General features: G+C 42.4%; 1 protein-coding gene across 1 annotated transcript in view; it reads right to left on the bottom strand.

Annotated features, from left to right (window-relative positions):
* The window catches only part of PRDM6 (PR/SET domain 6), a 96,894-nt gene that overhangs the window by 14,369 nt on the left and 67,098 nt on the right, over positions 1-15,427 (bottom strand). The window contains exons 5-6 of the mRNA XM_045838029.1: positions 12,740-12,864; positions 1,191-1,533 (exon numbers count right to left, since the gene is read on the bottom strand). Of these exons, the coding sequence (XP_045693985.1) occupies positions 1,191-1,533; positions 12,740-12,864 (468 nt within the window). The remainder of the gene's footprint in view (positions 1-1,190; positions 1,534-12,739; positions 12,865-15,427) is intronic.

Below are 15,427 nucleotides of genomic sequence, written 5' to 3'. Positions count from 1 at the left end.
GTTAGAGCAATGCTCCTCTAATGGCACAAACACAAAGATGTATACAGGTAAATGTGCACGTGGACCCTAAAATGGGTTATTATTACTTTAGGAAACATCCATCCATACCCTGTCTGCCACACCCTTACTCTCCCTGCTGGGTTTCCCAGCATACTGTGGTAGCCTGCAGAGCTGGGAGGGAAGACATAAAGGCAAGGAGAACCAAGTGGCTTAAGCTCAATCCAGTGGCCAAATTAAGAAAAAAATTTAGGCCTTGCTTCCTACTCTCTTTTCGTGCTTCCAGAAAGTATTTCCTGCTTTTATATTCAAAGTACATTTTCAATGCTATTCTTAGATATTTGGGGTTTAATCAAATTTTCATAAGCTGTGAAGAAGAGATAAAACACAACCCTTTCTTTTTGAATTAATTTGATTTTTGTCTTTGGCGCTCTCAGCTATCAAGACTGTCCAATAAACCAGTTTTGATTCATAAATAATAGTTCCATTATATCTACTATGCCACTCGTCAGAGTACCTGAAATTTTAATTCACTTGTTCAGCTAAATTTCATCCTCAGTTCACAGCCATAAAATTCTTTATTGACAAACTTTCAAACCAACTTTGACTCTGAGGTATCTAGTCAACATTTTTCTTCTGTGTGGATATTAGTTTATTGAATAAGTGGCATCTGTTTTCCTCCACATCACTAGCAGAGTAGGTATTTCCTTTTGACAGCTTTGCAGGATTTATGGGTTCACATGCTCTGAAGAAAAATAGTACTAAGCAAAAAATTCCAATTCATTACCTCTTAGTACTTAATTAAGTTCATACCACGGCACACCGGAGGTGAACCCTGAAACGACTGTGACAGCAGCAGAGCAGCCAGCTATATTATCTTCGGAAGACAGAGAGGATTCTAATTATCCTGACCTCGTTTTCCCATCTATGATATTCACAACTATTCCTTCTAGATTGCTCCCCGTTAGGCTTGGACAGAACTGTTTGGAAAGCAAGAACAGATCCCTCTCAATAACCACTGTTTGTGCAGCCCTTCTAAACAATAAAGGCAAGACTCTGACCTCCCAGAATGCAGACACCTCTGACCACAGGGTGTGCCGCAGGGGGCGGCTGGAGGTGATGGAACCTGTTGGTAAGGCAAGCAGTGGGTCTCACTGAGCAAACATACCACGAGCAGGAAGAGTCGGGGTTACCTGTCGGGGTTCTGCGTGCACACGTGCATCTGTAACAGGATCCTCTGCGTGAAAGTCTTAAAGCACTGCCCGCATTTCCAAAGATGCCAGTCACTGAACTCCGAGTGCAGCTGGCTCGTGGAAGTCGGGCTCGCAAGGACTCGCTGGTTTTTCACGCTGATTTGGTTATATCCCGATTCCATGGGCCCAGATTTATCCAGGAGAGAGAAGTTCCTGCTGCACGGAGTCTGTGGGAAAACGACGGAGCGCTGCTGAGTGGCTGGGGAGAGTTTGCTGCTCTTGCTGAAGGGCTGCAGGGCGTCCTGTCTACACATGGCTTCCATTACCGTGGAGGGGACGTTTACTGGGAGAACAACAGAGTTTCAGAAGATCAGTTTTATTGGCCCTTAAAATAAACACAATAACATGCACATTAAAAAAATTTCTTATAAATCAACATTTTGAAACTTTGTTTTTCTGGACTCAGAATTAACATAATAGAAGACAATTTGATTTGAGGGGGAAGCACTGTTATTACAACTTACAACTACTATACGCTCGGGACTGTTCATATATGGTCTTGGCCCTCACAGAGTTCACTTATGACCTGAGACATTAGGGCTCCGTAAGGAGGCTGCACCCTGCACCCTGGGTTTGGAGGGAGTTCAGATGGGAGGCACGGCAAGAGAGGGGAAGAGAACATGGGGGCCACCCAGAGAGGGTGGCCTTTAGCAGTGTAGGGAAGGGAGACTCAGGCCTTCCATCAGACCTTGCCAACACAGGACAGGTATTCAAAAAAAACTGGCTGGAAAGATGAAGGAAACAAAAGAAGACATCTGGAGACAGAAGTCTGGCACTGTGGTGACAGTGAGAGAGACAGGCCGGCTGAGCAGAGCCATGGGTTCTCGACACTGTGGGAATAAGGCAGAGGGTGGGGAGGGCAAGACCTCGAAGGACCTTTAAAGTCCAAAGGAATAAATAAACAAAAGACTTCAGGCCTAGCGAATAGATGCAGACTGTTTCTGAGCAGAAATAGCAAGAAAAAAATCAATGTTCAGGGAAGGCTTGAGTGAGGCATGATTTAGACAGGGTGCCATGGATAAAGTCAGAGTGGGAGGCAATGAGCTAAGGTGCTCAGAACCTTGGACTTTGCAATCAGAAAGACATAGGTTCAAATCCCGACTCTGCCTTTTATTAACTGGGTGATCTTAGGCAAGTTAATCTCTCTGTGCCTTACTTTCTCCATCTGTAAAATGAAGACGGGGTAGTAATAACCCTAAAAGTAATAGCTGCATGGGTATTTTGGTTGAAGTGGCCTAGATTTTAACTCCACTGTTTACTAGCTGTGTAACTATGGGCAAGTGTAGAACATTGACATCTACATTTAGTCCTTGGTAAAATGTAAAACAGTCACCCCAAAGGTTGAGTGAGATAATTCATAGGTAACATTTAGTAAATGCCATGGTTACCACTCAGTAAATGTTGAGCTCTGTGAGCCCGGCTTCCTAAACTCCCTTTAATGAGGTTCAAATGAAATGATGAAAATATTCTTCACAGGGCCTACTATTAACAATAGCTAAATCTTATTATTATAGAAGGAAGAGAGATTAGAGTGAAGATGAGCCTAAACTGGGGTGGTGGCAGAGGGAGTGAGGAAAAACTAGAAGAAACATTCTGAGGAGGGAAACTGAATATACTTGAAATCTGTCTTTCTTTTTGTACATTGTTATTATGTTAATAATACATACCATGTACTCACTGATCAACCCACAGGTTCAGAAGTGATTAGAACTTCATATGCTTAAAAACTATTATTCTCATTTTTATAGTACTTACTGTGTTAATAAATGTGTTTATTGGTTATTTCAGGGGTCAAAAAGATTAAAGACCTTAGGGTGGTCAAGAGAAGGAAATTAGATACCAAAAAATTTGAAAACATTGATTGGCAAAAAGATTTGTGATGGGAAGTAATCCATGGCTGTTGGCCATTAGTTCAAGGCCACATGGAAGGAAACACATGAACTGGGGTCCTTATCCTTTTAAGCCACCGCCAGCTGCTGAGATTCCTGTGCAGCATGAAAACTCAGCATAGTCAACTAGGAGAGAGAATGGTAGAGGTCCATGACTGCAAGGAGGCTCTGTGTGGATTGGACAAGGAGATACCAAGCATGGAGACACAGAGGGGGTGATGTGCTGCCACTAAGGACTCTTCAACTCAGAGCATCCTGTCAATCACATGTAATCAGACAAACCCAACAAAAGAGATAGTGCAGTCTATAATACTCTGTTGGCATGTTCCATCCCATCCTGAGAAGAAAAAATAAACCAAGAGACTTAGAGGCCTGGAAGGAGCCTAGAGTTTTCCTGTTGGTAGTTCTTGACCCTGACTGCGCCTGAGACTCATAAGGGAGACTTTTAAAAAATTAAATCAGGCCCTGACCAGGTGGCTCAGTGGGTTGGAGCTTTATCCCATGCACCAAAAGTTGCAGTTCGGTTGCAGGTCAGGGCACATACCTGGGTTGTGGGTTCAATCCACAGTCAGGGCATGACAGGGAGGCAACCAGTTGATATTTCTCTCACATAGAGGTTTCTTACTCTCACTCCCCCTCCCTTCCTCTTTCTCTCTAAAATAAATGAATATGTTCTAAAAACTTAATCAGAATCACTTGGTAGATTCTAGGCATCTTCATTTCTTTAAAGTCCCCCAAGTGCTTCTAATGTCTAATTGGGGTTGAGAATCAATAATATCATCCTACTCTCTCTTATTATTAAAAATAAAAACAGCTTAAGCCTAAAAATGTCCAATTACTTGCCAAGGGTCACACATCCAGTTAAGGGCACACACTGCCAAGCTAGAAGCTTTAGCTTTTTGACTCCCAGAGAATTTTTTCTGACCGCACTCATATATTGTCTCAGCTCACCAGCTGTATTTCAAACATAAAAACAAAATTTTACAGCTAGTACAACTCACATGAACATATATACCATACATACATACAAATACATACTTATATACATACATATATACAGGTTTATCTACATGTACATATGTATTTATATATAAAAATATTTACGTATAATTTCAATTTCTGGGGAAAAGTATAGAATGAAGATGAAATATGTCCACACATTTTAGACTTTCAAAAAAATCTTTGATTGTACACAGACTTTATTTATTGAAAGGTAAGGAGGAATGTCTTATTATATTTTGACACTTTTTAATATAAAATAAAAACAGTAGGATTGTCAGAGATCAGGGTGGAACTCATCCTGTTTAGCCCATTCATCACTAGTCCGGAACAGACAAAGCACAGGGAAGCCCACAAGTTTTCAGGCAACACTAAGCCCGTGCCGATGGGAAACGCTGCACTAGCAGGAAGGCAGGCCCGGGGAAGACTGTGGAGTGAAGATGTCATCAACATGCATGAGAGCAGGAAATCCGGCCGGAAGCTCCACGGTGGGGAAAAGGGTTAGGATGCTTTTGGGGGGAAAATAATACTCTAAGTATAGATTATAAACTCTGGCATCTCACTTATGCTCCTGGAAAGCGACCTAATAAGTTAATTTTCAAAAATCATTATGGCCACAAAACCTTTATATTAAATTAAAGAATTTGTGGGCCAGTGAATTTTTGTTAGGTTTCATGATCAATGTCAAAATGGTAATAAAGAAAAACTGAGGCCAGTTTTTATAATAATCTAGGATATATGGGATCTGAGTTAGTGGTAGTAACAGTAGTATTTAGGCAGTAAGAGTTGGAATGTTGGAGTGAAATTATTTTCTGTCTTATTACTTCTTCTCTGGGATACCCCAATACTAATGTAACTTTGTTTTTGAGATACAGGTAGCAATGCCTGCACTCTGTATTCTACTCTGGCATGATCCTTTACTGTAGTTGTGAATAAAGTCAATCCTACTGAATAAAATGAGCATATAATTTACAGAGAAGAAAAAGTAAGGATAGGAATAAGTAATTTTTTTGCTCTCTAAACTACCCTGCAGCACTCCAGCACACTTTCGTGGAACTCCAGAGGTCTACAAAGTATAATTTTTTAAAGCAGGACCTAAAGGATGCAGAAGACTATTCTTTCTAAATACCAGCCTGATTTATGACAACAATTAAAAGCATTAACAAAATGCAGGGGATTATCAGAAAGAAAATAGGAAATGAACTCTGAAAACACTATCTCATCCCAAATCAAGACAGTCCAGATAACTCAAAGGCCCAGAGATGACTAACTGGAATGATCAAAAAGATGAAGTGGTTTCTACCTGAAGACATACTGAGCTAGTAAAACCTCTGTAGTCTACAAAACAAAGATTAAGGGAAGAGGGCAAACTCTTAAAGCCCTAAAAGATAGAGTAAGAATGAACATAAACTAATCAAATCCTGGAAAATTAAAACATGGAGAGGCAAATTCAGGAGCTATAAAACAAAGTTCTGCTTCACTCCCCTGTCCATTCGTTCCACCCACAAGTGGTTTCTGGGCACCCCTTACATGCCTGACGCTGTGCACCTTGCTGCAGACACAGAGGGGGCACGGAAGCCACAGCCCCTGTCCTTGTGCCACCCAAACTCCAGTGAGAGACATGGGCAGTAAACAATGGTTTTTACAAATCAGTGTTTACTCAGTTTCATCAAATCTAAAATTCCATTAATGGCCAGTCGTATCATTAAATGTAAGTCACCATTCGTGGTAAGATATCTTCCAGGCTCAGAAAGTGTAAAATGTAGAAAATACATGAATTTTAGATTGACAATACAGCGGTTGATACAAGTGTGAAACGTACCACGAGAGAGAAGGGGTGCCAGGGAAACATGCATCCAGGATGGCTAAGTGTGGGTGTGAAGGATGGCTTCCATCACACAGTGGCTTGACTGTGAGTCCTGAAGGGTACCCAGGTCACACAGGGGTGCGAAAGGAGGAAAAGGCAGTGCAAGGCAGCTATGCTGTAGAGTCTGTGTGTCGTGCTCAGGTGAGAAGGCACTCAGAGCTCTGAAGAAACTGAGAAAGTTTCTGTGGTCAGAGAAAGAAGGGGAGATGGGCTGCAGAAGGGGCTGAAAAAGATGGACAGCGCCATCGCCAATGCCTGTGGGAGCTGGGCAGGCAACAGAAATAAGGGATAGGAGACACGTCTGTAAAACAAAGGATGTTGGGGTCTGCAGCAAACCGAATAGGGCAGGGCCAGTTGAATGATGTTTGGTTCCAATTTTGTCAAACATTATGTGAGCCTTGCAAAATATTTCTGAAGACTGTATGAGGCCCAAAGGCTACCATATTAAGAACCGGAGATTTATTATGAGAGTAATTGCAAGCCAGAAAAAGAATTTAAGTTGGGGTTTGATGAGAGTCAGATTTATGTTTTAAATGTAGCATCACTCTATATTGTTAAATGAAAAAGTGAGGTGCAAAACAATGCATGTAGTATGCTGCTATTGTATAAAATGGGGAGGAGACCGAGTGAGAGCCAGAGAAAGAATGGGAGAATATGCTTGGTGCTTAAATGGGCAAAAAAAAAATATGTCTGAAGGGCATCTAAGAATCTGCAAGCTGATTACCTCTTGGGAGGAAAATTATGTAAGTCCATAGTCCTTTCTGGGCTTTGATCTATGGAACCAAACTACCTATTAACAAAACAAGTGAGTAAGCTGAAAAAACAAAATTAGCAAATCAATGGAATTTCACTTGGCTGCTGTGATACTAAAGGAGGAAAAATGTGACATTCAGGATGCTACTGCAGTGATCCAGGCTAAAGCTCCTGGCGATGCTGACCAGGCTTGTAGCAGCAGAAATGGGGGGAAAATGCATTTAAGAATATACACCCAGGACTTGATCACTGATTAGATAGAAGGGTGAGGAAGGACAAGGTGTCGCTGTTTCTAGAAACCGTTCAGTGAGAGTTACTGAACTGGGGGAGAGGCTGGTGGTGGGAGTGTGTGGAATGGTTTCAGTTTTACGTGTTTGAGACGCCTGTGAGACATGCAAGTGAAGATGTGTAGACAGACGGATAGGAGTCTGGGGCTCAGTGGAGAGGCCTGGACTGGAAACATAAGCCAGAGAGTGCCCCTTTCAAGTCAGGTTCCCCGGGAAGCCGACTCTGAAATGGAGAGTAGGAGTTTTGTGTGTAGGGGGGTTTGCTGGGGTGCTCCTGAATCAGCGCCTGCTGGGGAGTGAGGCAAGAGGGTCAGTTGAGAAAGAAGATTGACAGGTCTGGGGCTGAGAAGGTCCTTCAGAGTTACCCTGCTTTGGGACAAGGGAACCGGTCTGTAACACCAACTACACTGACCGTCAGTAGACATAGGCTCCAGGGGAAGGAAGAGAGCATGAGCAAGCTAAAGAGGCCCTTAAACTAAAGGTAATTTCTGGAGACAAATTCACCTGAGAGCTGTCAACCCTACACTACCAAGAACTTGGGGAGCAAGGGCCTCAACCCTGTGCCAAGTTGAGACCTGGGCAGCACAACGCAGCACCCAGAGGTCAAATCTCTCATGATAGCAGTGTCCCTGTGTCTTTGTCCTTTCTCTCTGTGAATGCATTATCAGCGAGTGACCTTCTGTTGGAGTCCCACACAGATCCAGAGACACCCCAATGGGTAATTTCTCCTTTGCTTCTTCTAGGTTTCTCCACTTCTGGACCAATTTTTATATTAGTTCCCTGGCCCAGGGTTTCCATATCCGGTAGGCAGAACAAAATCAAGCCCACATCATTCCATAGGGAGGGCTGCTTTATAGAGTGTAACATTCTGTTTTCACCCAATGGCTCAAGCAGGACAGTTCCTTCTTGAGGTTAGCATTTTCCTAGTCCTCATTCGGGACAAAACGTAACCTCCAGTTCCTGGATTCATGTAAGGAGTCCAATCCCAGTGTCCCACTGTATACAGGGGCCTGGAACCCTGACTGCCGCCAGCTGCGCTGATCCTCAGCCTCCCAGCCTCACCCCAGCTCAGGCTCACTGCTATGGCCATTGCACCTGGCACAAGCACGGTGTGCTGCATTGTAGTTGTGGGCTTACTTGCCGTCTCCTAGGCCGAGTTCCTGGGGGACAGGGCCTGTGCGTCTGTCCCCCATCACAATGCTTCCCGCAGAGCCCTGCACACAGGTGTTCTTGTTGAAACACATAAGTAATCTCCTCAATGTTAGTGGATATAAGACTTAAGTAGGGCCTTCTTTACCCTGGGCTGAGTTTTTCATTATTGAATGGATAGCGAGGGTGAAGAGCACTACACAGAGGTGCCCCTTTTTACTTTCTGCTCTTTAAAATCAAAAGAAAAAGGCAGGCCTCCCGGAGGCAGAGGTCCCTCCCACACAGCAGCTCCTGCACGGCCCTCAAGTTTCACATTCTGCCACCTCAGCTTCACGGCCACGGCAGAACTCGCAGCAGGAAGGCTTGTTTGACATTTACTCCCAGGTTTTTTAAAAACATTTCCTCTGAAATGAATATGAATACACCATAGTCTTTAAACTCTGCAGGAGCTAATCCCCCACTGAAGCTTTGGGGAGCCTGCTCCTTCTTGGGGATGCAATCTGTTGACAAGGGGAACCTTCTGGCTCTTCTGAAAGGCCCACAGTGGATGGAGTGGCTCCCTCTTTGGAGCTCTATTACATTTAAAACGATGGCTTTTTAAAAGAAAATAGGAATTCAGGAATCGGTTCCAGAACCCAAATGCCTGTGTGAAACGCTGCCTTCTCTTTGAGGCCAGGCAGCTTCAGCTTCGAATGGCTTGTCCGGGCAGGGCAGAGCGGGCAGAGCGAGCAGAGCGGGAGGCTCCGAGGCCACTGCCAGAGGTGGGTGGTCACTGGAGCCTGAACCCACCGCACACGCTCAATAGGAAATGTGTACTTTTGATGTTGAAAGAACCATGGGAAGAAAATGATATTTTTATAAATGAAAGTGTTTAATAAGTAAAATCATTCACTAAGTAAAATCCTGTTTTCCTTTAATGTCTTTGGCCAAGTATCAATCTCATCAACATAGAAAAATCTGGCCGAAATCCCCCAATATTTAATGGCAATAATTTTCTCAATATTTATCCAGTGAGCATTTATTAATTGTTTACTGTGTGCACTGAACTATAAGGAGGCTCTGTGGAGGCATCTTGTCAAGTAAATCTTTGATCTTGAGAAGCTTTTTTTTTAAAGTTTCTAATTTATTTTGTGGCTAGCTCAGGAGGATAAAAATTGTTTTAGAATTGCTAATCCAGTGGAGATGATTTAAATTACTCAGGCCTGTGGAAGGTTTTCTGTTAAATTATCTGCACATGCCCTTTCACACATTTGTGCTTTTAAATCACACAGAGTATTTTCTCAGTACAAAATAAGGAATCCTCATTAGAAGCATCCCCGGTCTCTCAGTGAATCACACGGAATGAGAATCCGTCTCAGAGTTAGAGTCAAAGTCATATATCCATGTCCCCCACTCTATCTGATGAAGCTTTCTGCTGGTTTCTTGGGTTGCCAGTCACATGACAGATACATGGCTTTGAGATGGGAACTCAAATAAAATTCCTATAATACCCTTAGAGGGGAGGCAGATTGTCACTGCTGAGCATTTTAGTCAGTAACTTAATTCTTTTAAACGTCCCTCCACCCTGTTAGAACTCTGAACTCTACCCCAAAGAGCTGCTTAGTTTACCTACTGAATCCACAATACTTCAAAATGCTGTGGCTTTGTGAATTTTCTTCCAAGGATTTCAGGTGCTAAATTATATAACATACACTCTGGTAGAGTTCATTCAATACTCTAATCAGCTACACTTCATGCGGGTTGGACTCTAGGAGAAGGACTGAAAAGCAAAGTATACAGTGTATCCAAAAAGTATACTTTTTGATGGCATTCTGGCACTGAATTTGAAGACCAGACGGTACACCCTTAGACATCCATTTTCAGGTGGCTGTGAACAGCACACAGGAATCCCCCAGCCCAACCCCTACATCCTTGTCACCCTGTAACAATGCCACAAAGCAGAATGTTATAGATGTGGGACTTCCACCCCAAAGATCCATGTCAACGGTGAGAGCTGCATTCCCTGAGTTGTCATTTCATGGCAGTTTCCCTTTCTGACTGATAACTCAGTAACAGCCATTCCATCCTTCCAGTTGCTCAGACCAAAGCTGTGGAGGTATCTTTGACTCCTTTCTCTGCCACTCAGCATCCAGTGTGTCAGCAAGTGCTATTGACTTCACTTAGAAAATATATCCAGAATCCAACCACTTCTCACGACCTCTACTACAGCTACACTGGTCCAAACTATCATCATCTCTCTCCTGGGTTCCTGCAAGAGCCTCTACCTGGATTCCCTGCTCCACCCTCACCACTTACTGTCTCTGCTCAGGAGCCAGAGCCATCCTGCTACAACTTTAGCCAGATCATATCACTCTTCTGCCAAAAACTGGGCACTAGCCCCCTTTCACCCAGCCCTAACCAAGTAAAAGACAGGGTCCTGACAGGGGCATCCTGGGCCCTACAAGACCCTCCCTGTCCCAATATCTAAGTTAACGTCTTCCCATCTCACTCACTCCCAAACACCTGTGCCAGCCTCTGTGACGCTCTTCCAAAGAGCCAGAAATGTTCCTTTCTTGGGGCCTTTGCACTTCTAGATAGCCTGACTGGAACATTCTTCTCCCAAATAACTTTCACCTCTTTACATCATATCCCAAAGGTCACATATCTAGTAGCAACTACCCTGATCACTCTCTAAAACTGCGATTCCCAACTCCTGGCATGCCTCACCTCTTCTCTGTTTTGTTATTTATACAACACTTACCACCACCTGACGAACTATTTATTTACTCATATATTTGTTGATAATCTGTCTCCCTCCACAGGAAGGTAAGCGCCATGAAGCAAAAATTCTTGTCTATTTTGTTCTCAGCTGTATTTGCAGAACCTAGTAAAAACACTGGTGTATAGTAGGTGTTCAATATATATCTAAGCAATGATAAATGAATGAGCAAATGAATGGCTTGTTGTACTATGTGCTATGTACTTTAGAACCCTAGGCTTTGCTATGTATATTCCCTGATAATCCTCAACACACATACCATAATAATATCTTCAGAGTTTATAGCAGCTTTTATTAAAAGACCTCTGGCATCCTTTTGGATCAAGTTCCATATTTCAGGTGAGTTTATGTCAAGGTTGTACAGACAGAGAGGCCCATGTCAGCAGATTGGATGGGGGGTGGGGGTGGGGGGCTGAGAGTGTGATGCTTTTCCATCTGTGGGCCTAGATCTGGTTTTAGGGAAACTGGGGCATAGAGCTGTTCTGAGAAGAGAGAGCACACTGGCCTCCATGTCCACATCTGCCTCTAATACCAGCTGCACACTCACATCCAACACCGAGAGTTTCTCCTCCACAAACAGACACTTCCACAAACAGGAGTATCACCGCAGGAAAGAAACTTTCCAATGGAAACTTGGGAAATCAGAGGAATGTGCAATATGTCCGAAGACTCGTGTTTTGATTTGAGATTGGTTTTGGGCTAAAGTAGAAAAGGAAAGTTGATAGTAATACATCTTTTGGGGATTCTATTTTTCACAAAGAAAATAAAAGCAATGTGGAAAATAAATACCTGATCATCAGCATTTTGTTCAGTAGTAATATGAAGGATTTTTATTGGAGTTTGTGTGTGAGAGAAAGTAGAGAAGGATAAAGTAACATAAAACATTCTTTTTTCAAAACAAGGTTTCTTAAATAGATCTGTTCCCTCAGCTTCCTTTTCTGCCACATAATCCCAAATGATCAGTTCACAGATTAGTCAATTTTGTGAAAAGGAAAAAACAGCACCATTGATACCAGTGTCTCTCACTGAAGCACATCAGAATTACCTAATTCTCTTGCAAATACTGAAAATCACCTGAAAATACTCTCCAAAGAACTGATAGAACAAAAGTATAAAGTTTAAATGAAAACTGCTGCAAGTTTGCATTTGCCTAGATGTTAGATTATTTTTTAGAAGATGCTGGCTGCCGTGGTAAGAGAGATAGATTAAAATTACAGGGTTCGTTTAGGCTAAGAAATTTAGAGAGACACAAGTTCCTCAGTGACATGTCTACCATTTTTAGTACGGTTTCTCACGACAGTAACTACTTGGGAAGAAGCACGCCCTGTGGACTGGAGGGGGTTACGCCTGGTAAAAGGGCACCGTTTTCTCATCCTCTCACTTCTGCATTTGGCACGACTGCAGTGGAACTGCACAACCCTTCAGAGCAGAGGTTGTATCTTATGCTGCCCTCGCATCCTTGTAAGGTGGCAAGCACAGAACCAGATACACAACAGGCACTCAGTAAACACCAGCTGCCTAAACATTGCTGCTGGCAATTATGTGAAACTCTGATACAGGTTTGGGCACTGTAAACAGGTGAGGAAGGATTGCCTTGCACAAGTCAAGACACCCTGTGAAAGAATAAAGGACATACAGGGAAAAGAAAATGATGGAACAGACTTGAGCACATTTGTGTTATATGGCAGAGTGAACACATTTCAGGAGTTTCAAACAACATGCTTAAAAAAGTTAGCTTTAAAGTAGGGCTTTTGAGATGTAAATGCAGAGCTAAAATAAATTCTTACAGTTTTCATCCTGGGCAATGCATTGCAAGGGGATCCCAAAGAAAGACGTATAGCTGTCATTGTACCACACCAGGAGCTCGGTACCCCTGGGAATATCTATACAGGCTCGGTAGAATATATTCGACCTATTCAAAACAAAAGAAAACCCAGCTTAGTAATATGTAGGACTCACGTGCCCCCATCCGCATTTTTATTGCCCCCAAAAAGTTCTGCCCAGCTCCGCCTAAACAGTTTCTGTTTGTAATAAAATTGACACCCACCTTATCATTCCCAGAAACCAATTAGAGCCCGGGACCCAGCAGGATAAATAGTTCACAGTTTATTTCCACAGTGTCCCTTCCTAGCACGTCTTGGCTGGAGAAATAGATATGTGGCCCAGGAGACAGCAGAAAGGAAGAGTTCATTAAAAAAAAATCCCACCTCACAACGATGAGAAAATTCTCCCTCTTGGCAAACTGGATACACTGATGCCTCCTCCTTGTACATAAATTAATACTATTGATTTCTTATTTGAAGGAAAAGCACTACGTATCTTCTTGCAACTTGGCATTGGGAGTTCTCAAATTTGTAATAAAATTACAGAGCTCTGTGATATAAGGATTGAAAAAAATAAAAATCTTCCCCATTATCTTCTTTCTAAAGTTTGGTACAGGAGAAGGGAAAACCCCTCATGTGAAATGGATGGCAACTCGGTAAATACAAGAGGAGAATTTACTCTGGTTAAAAGATTATACTCTGCAATGAGAGAGTGAAAGTACCAAGAAATAAACCATCCTTAATAACACCTTTGATACTGTAAAGAAAAATCTACAGATTAAAAATAAATGAGACCTCAACTGGTTTTCTCAATGAAGAATTGCTCCAAATATTAGCCCCAAGTTCAAGATAAAAGTGTTTAGGGTTGGTGGGCCTTAAATTTCGCCTTTCTGTAAGGAATTGGCTGTAGCAAGGCAATTTGTTCCTTGTACAACACTGCAGACAGGAGGCGAATCCTTCACCACATTTTTCATGGCAGTGAGATATGCACTTGTCAACATATTTTGTCACCACAAAGTGGCTCTTGGCAATAGGATCATAAAGATCAATAAAAAAGTGCAGATTCTCAATATTTTACTTGCAGCTGTAAAAATTTCATTTATCTTGTTATTTTCCTTACTTGCTGCCATTCTGTCTCACGAGGGCACTGCTAGCTAAGCAGAATGTTTTTTCCCAACATTCTATGAATATCTGACAAAAACTCCAGCCAGTCGTCCGGACCTCACTACCCTTCCTCCCGCTGCATCCCTGAGAGCTGTGCATTTTATTAATTCTTTCCACTGCTACATAAAAAAAAAAATCAAAATTGGAGTTGAGCTATAAATCACTGGCATCTCCTAACTTGAGAAAAATTGAGTCTACTTTGTACTTCACCCTTGTAACATTTCATCTCTCGGTTTGGCTTCCCTTAATATAAACACAGCGCCCGGCAAATGAATGTGCTAAAACCAAATGACACACTTTGCCGCTGAAAGAGCAGAACTGTTTTCAAGCAATGGGTGGTCTTCTGAGGCATGGAGTAGGCCGAAATGGGGAAAAAAAAAAGTGTAAGCGTACACCGTTCCTTACAAGCGGGCAGAGCTTCCAAAACTCGCAGAAATCTCTGCATGTTGAAGCACATCAAAGGGATTTTTCCCTTTTCAGATAATATTTCCTTTGCTGACATGTATTTAGTATTGTGGTTGGATGACTCATAAAGATAGCTTCGTGGCGTCCCAACACAGTTGAAGCAGAACACATGCCAACAAACATTATTGTCAGCCTCAAAATAAAAACAAAACGTTCAGCTAAGGGTCAATCAATCACGGGCGCTTTGAAGAAAATTCCATTTAGATATTACAAATCATAACAGAATGAATCTAAACCAGCTGACTTTTTGTGAAGAGGACATTCATGTACAATAAAAATTAGGCTGGCTCTTCAGGGTCCAACTTTTCTATTTTCTTACTCTTGGACGTAGTCACTGGTGATGGATGCCAGTTTTTTAAATTGTGTTTTTGTAGTTCATTTTATAAAGATCTGAACTAATCGAAAACAGATCGGCAGAGAGAGCTTGAAGTTTAAGCGCCATCATGAAAGGAGAGCTATAAAGTTCACTTAATATTGACAGATAGGTAAGGACTTACTCATGCCCACCTTCCTCTCGGGGGTTTCTCATCTGCCCAGATTCAGACTTGACCTCAAGAGCTCCCTGGGTGCCCGTTCCAGAACCAGCCCAACTGTCTCTTGCTGAATGGACAAGCACAATCTTTACTAATTCTCTAGCTCTGAGTTTCATAAAAAACTTATTGGCAGACATGCGGCTGCAATAAAGGTGAGTAAAGGCCTGTATACAGCAGTGTAACCAAACACCATCGTGCACGCGTTCATTTGAACCATTATTTCATGAAATATAACTGCATCGGAAACCAAGGCAGTGAAGCCACATGCTGCCCAAATAAGTTCCTTTTGAGCTGGAGACCTTCAGAGAGCAAGCCAGATTTGTGCAGCCTTTAACCTATAAGGGGAATAAAGCTCTTTCTCTGTTTTTTTTTTTGTAAGGCTTCATTTAAGAAAAAAAAAAAGAGGAAAGGAAAATAAATAGCCACAGGCAGGACTCCAAGTTGCCGAGCACAGGGCCTCCTGCTTTGATGTGTCAATGGTGCCTAATAA

Source organism: Phyllostomus hastatus, unplaced genomic scaffold (assembly GCF_019186645.2).
Source record: "Phyllostomus hastatus isolate PE091 unplaced genomic scaffold, TTU_PhHast_1.1 phas_contig_254, whole genome shotgun sequence".
In the NCBI taxonomy this organism is placed as follows: Eukaryota; Metazoa; Chordata; class Mammalia; order Chiroptera; family Phyllostomidae; genus Phyllostomus; species Phyllostomus hastatus.
This window is presented reverse-complemented; position numbering and strand designations above follow the sequence as displayed.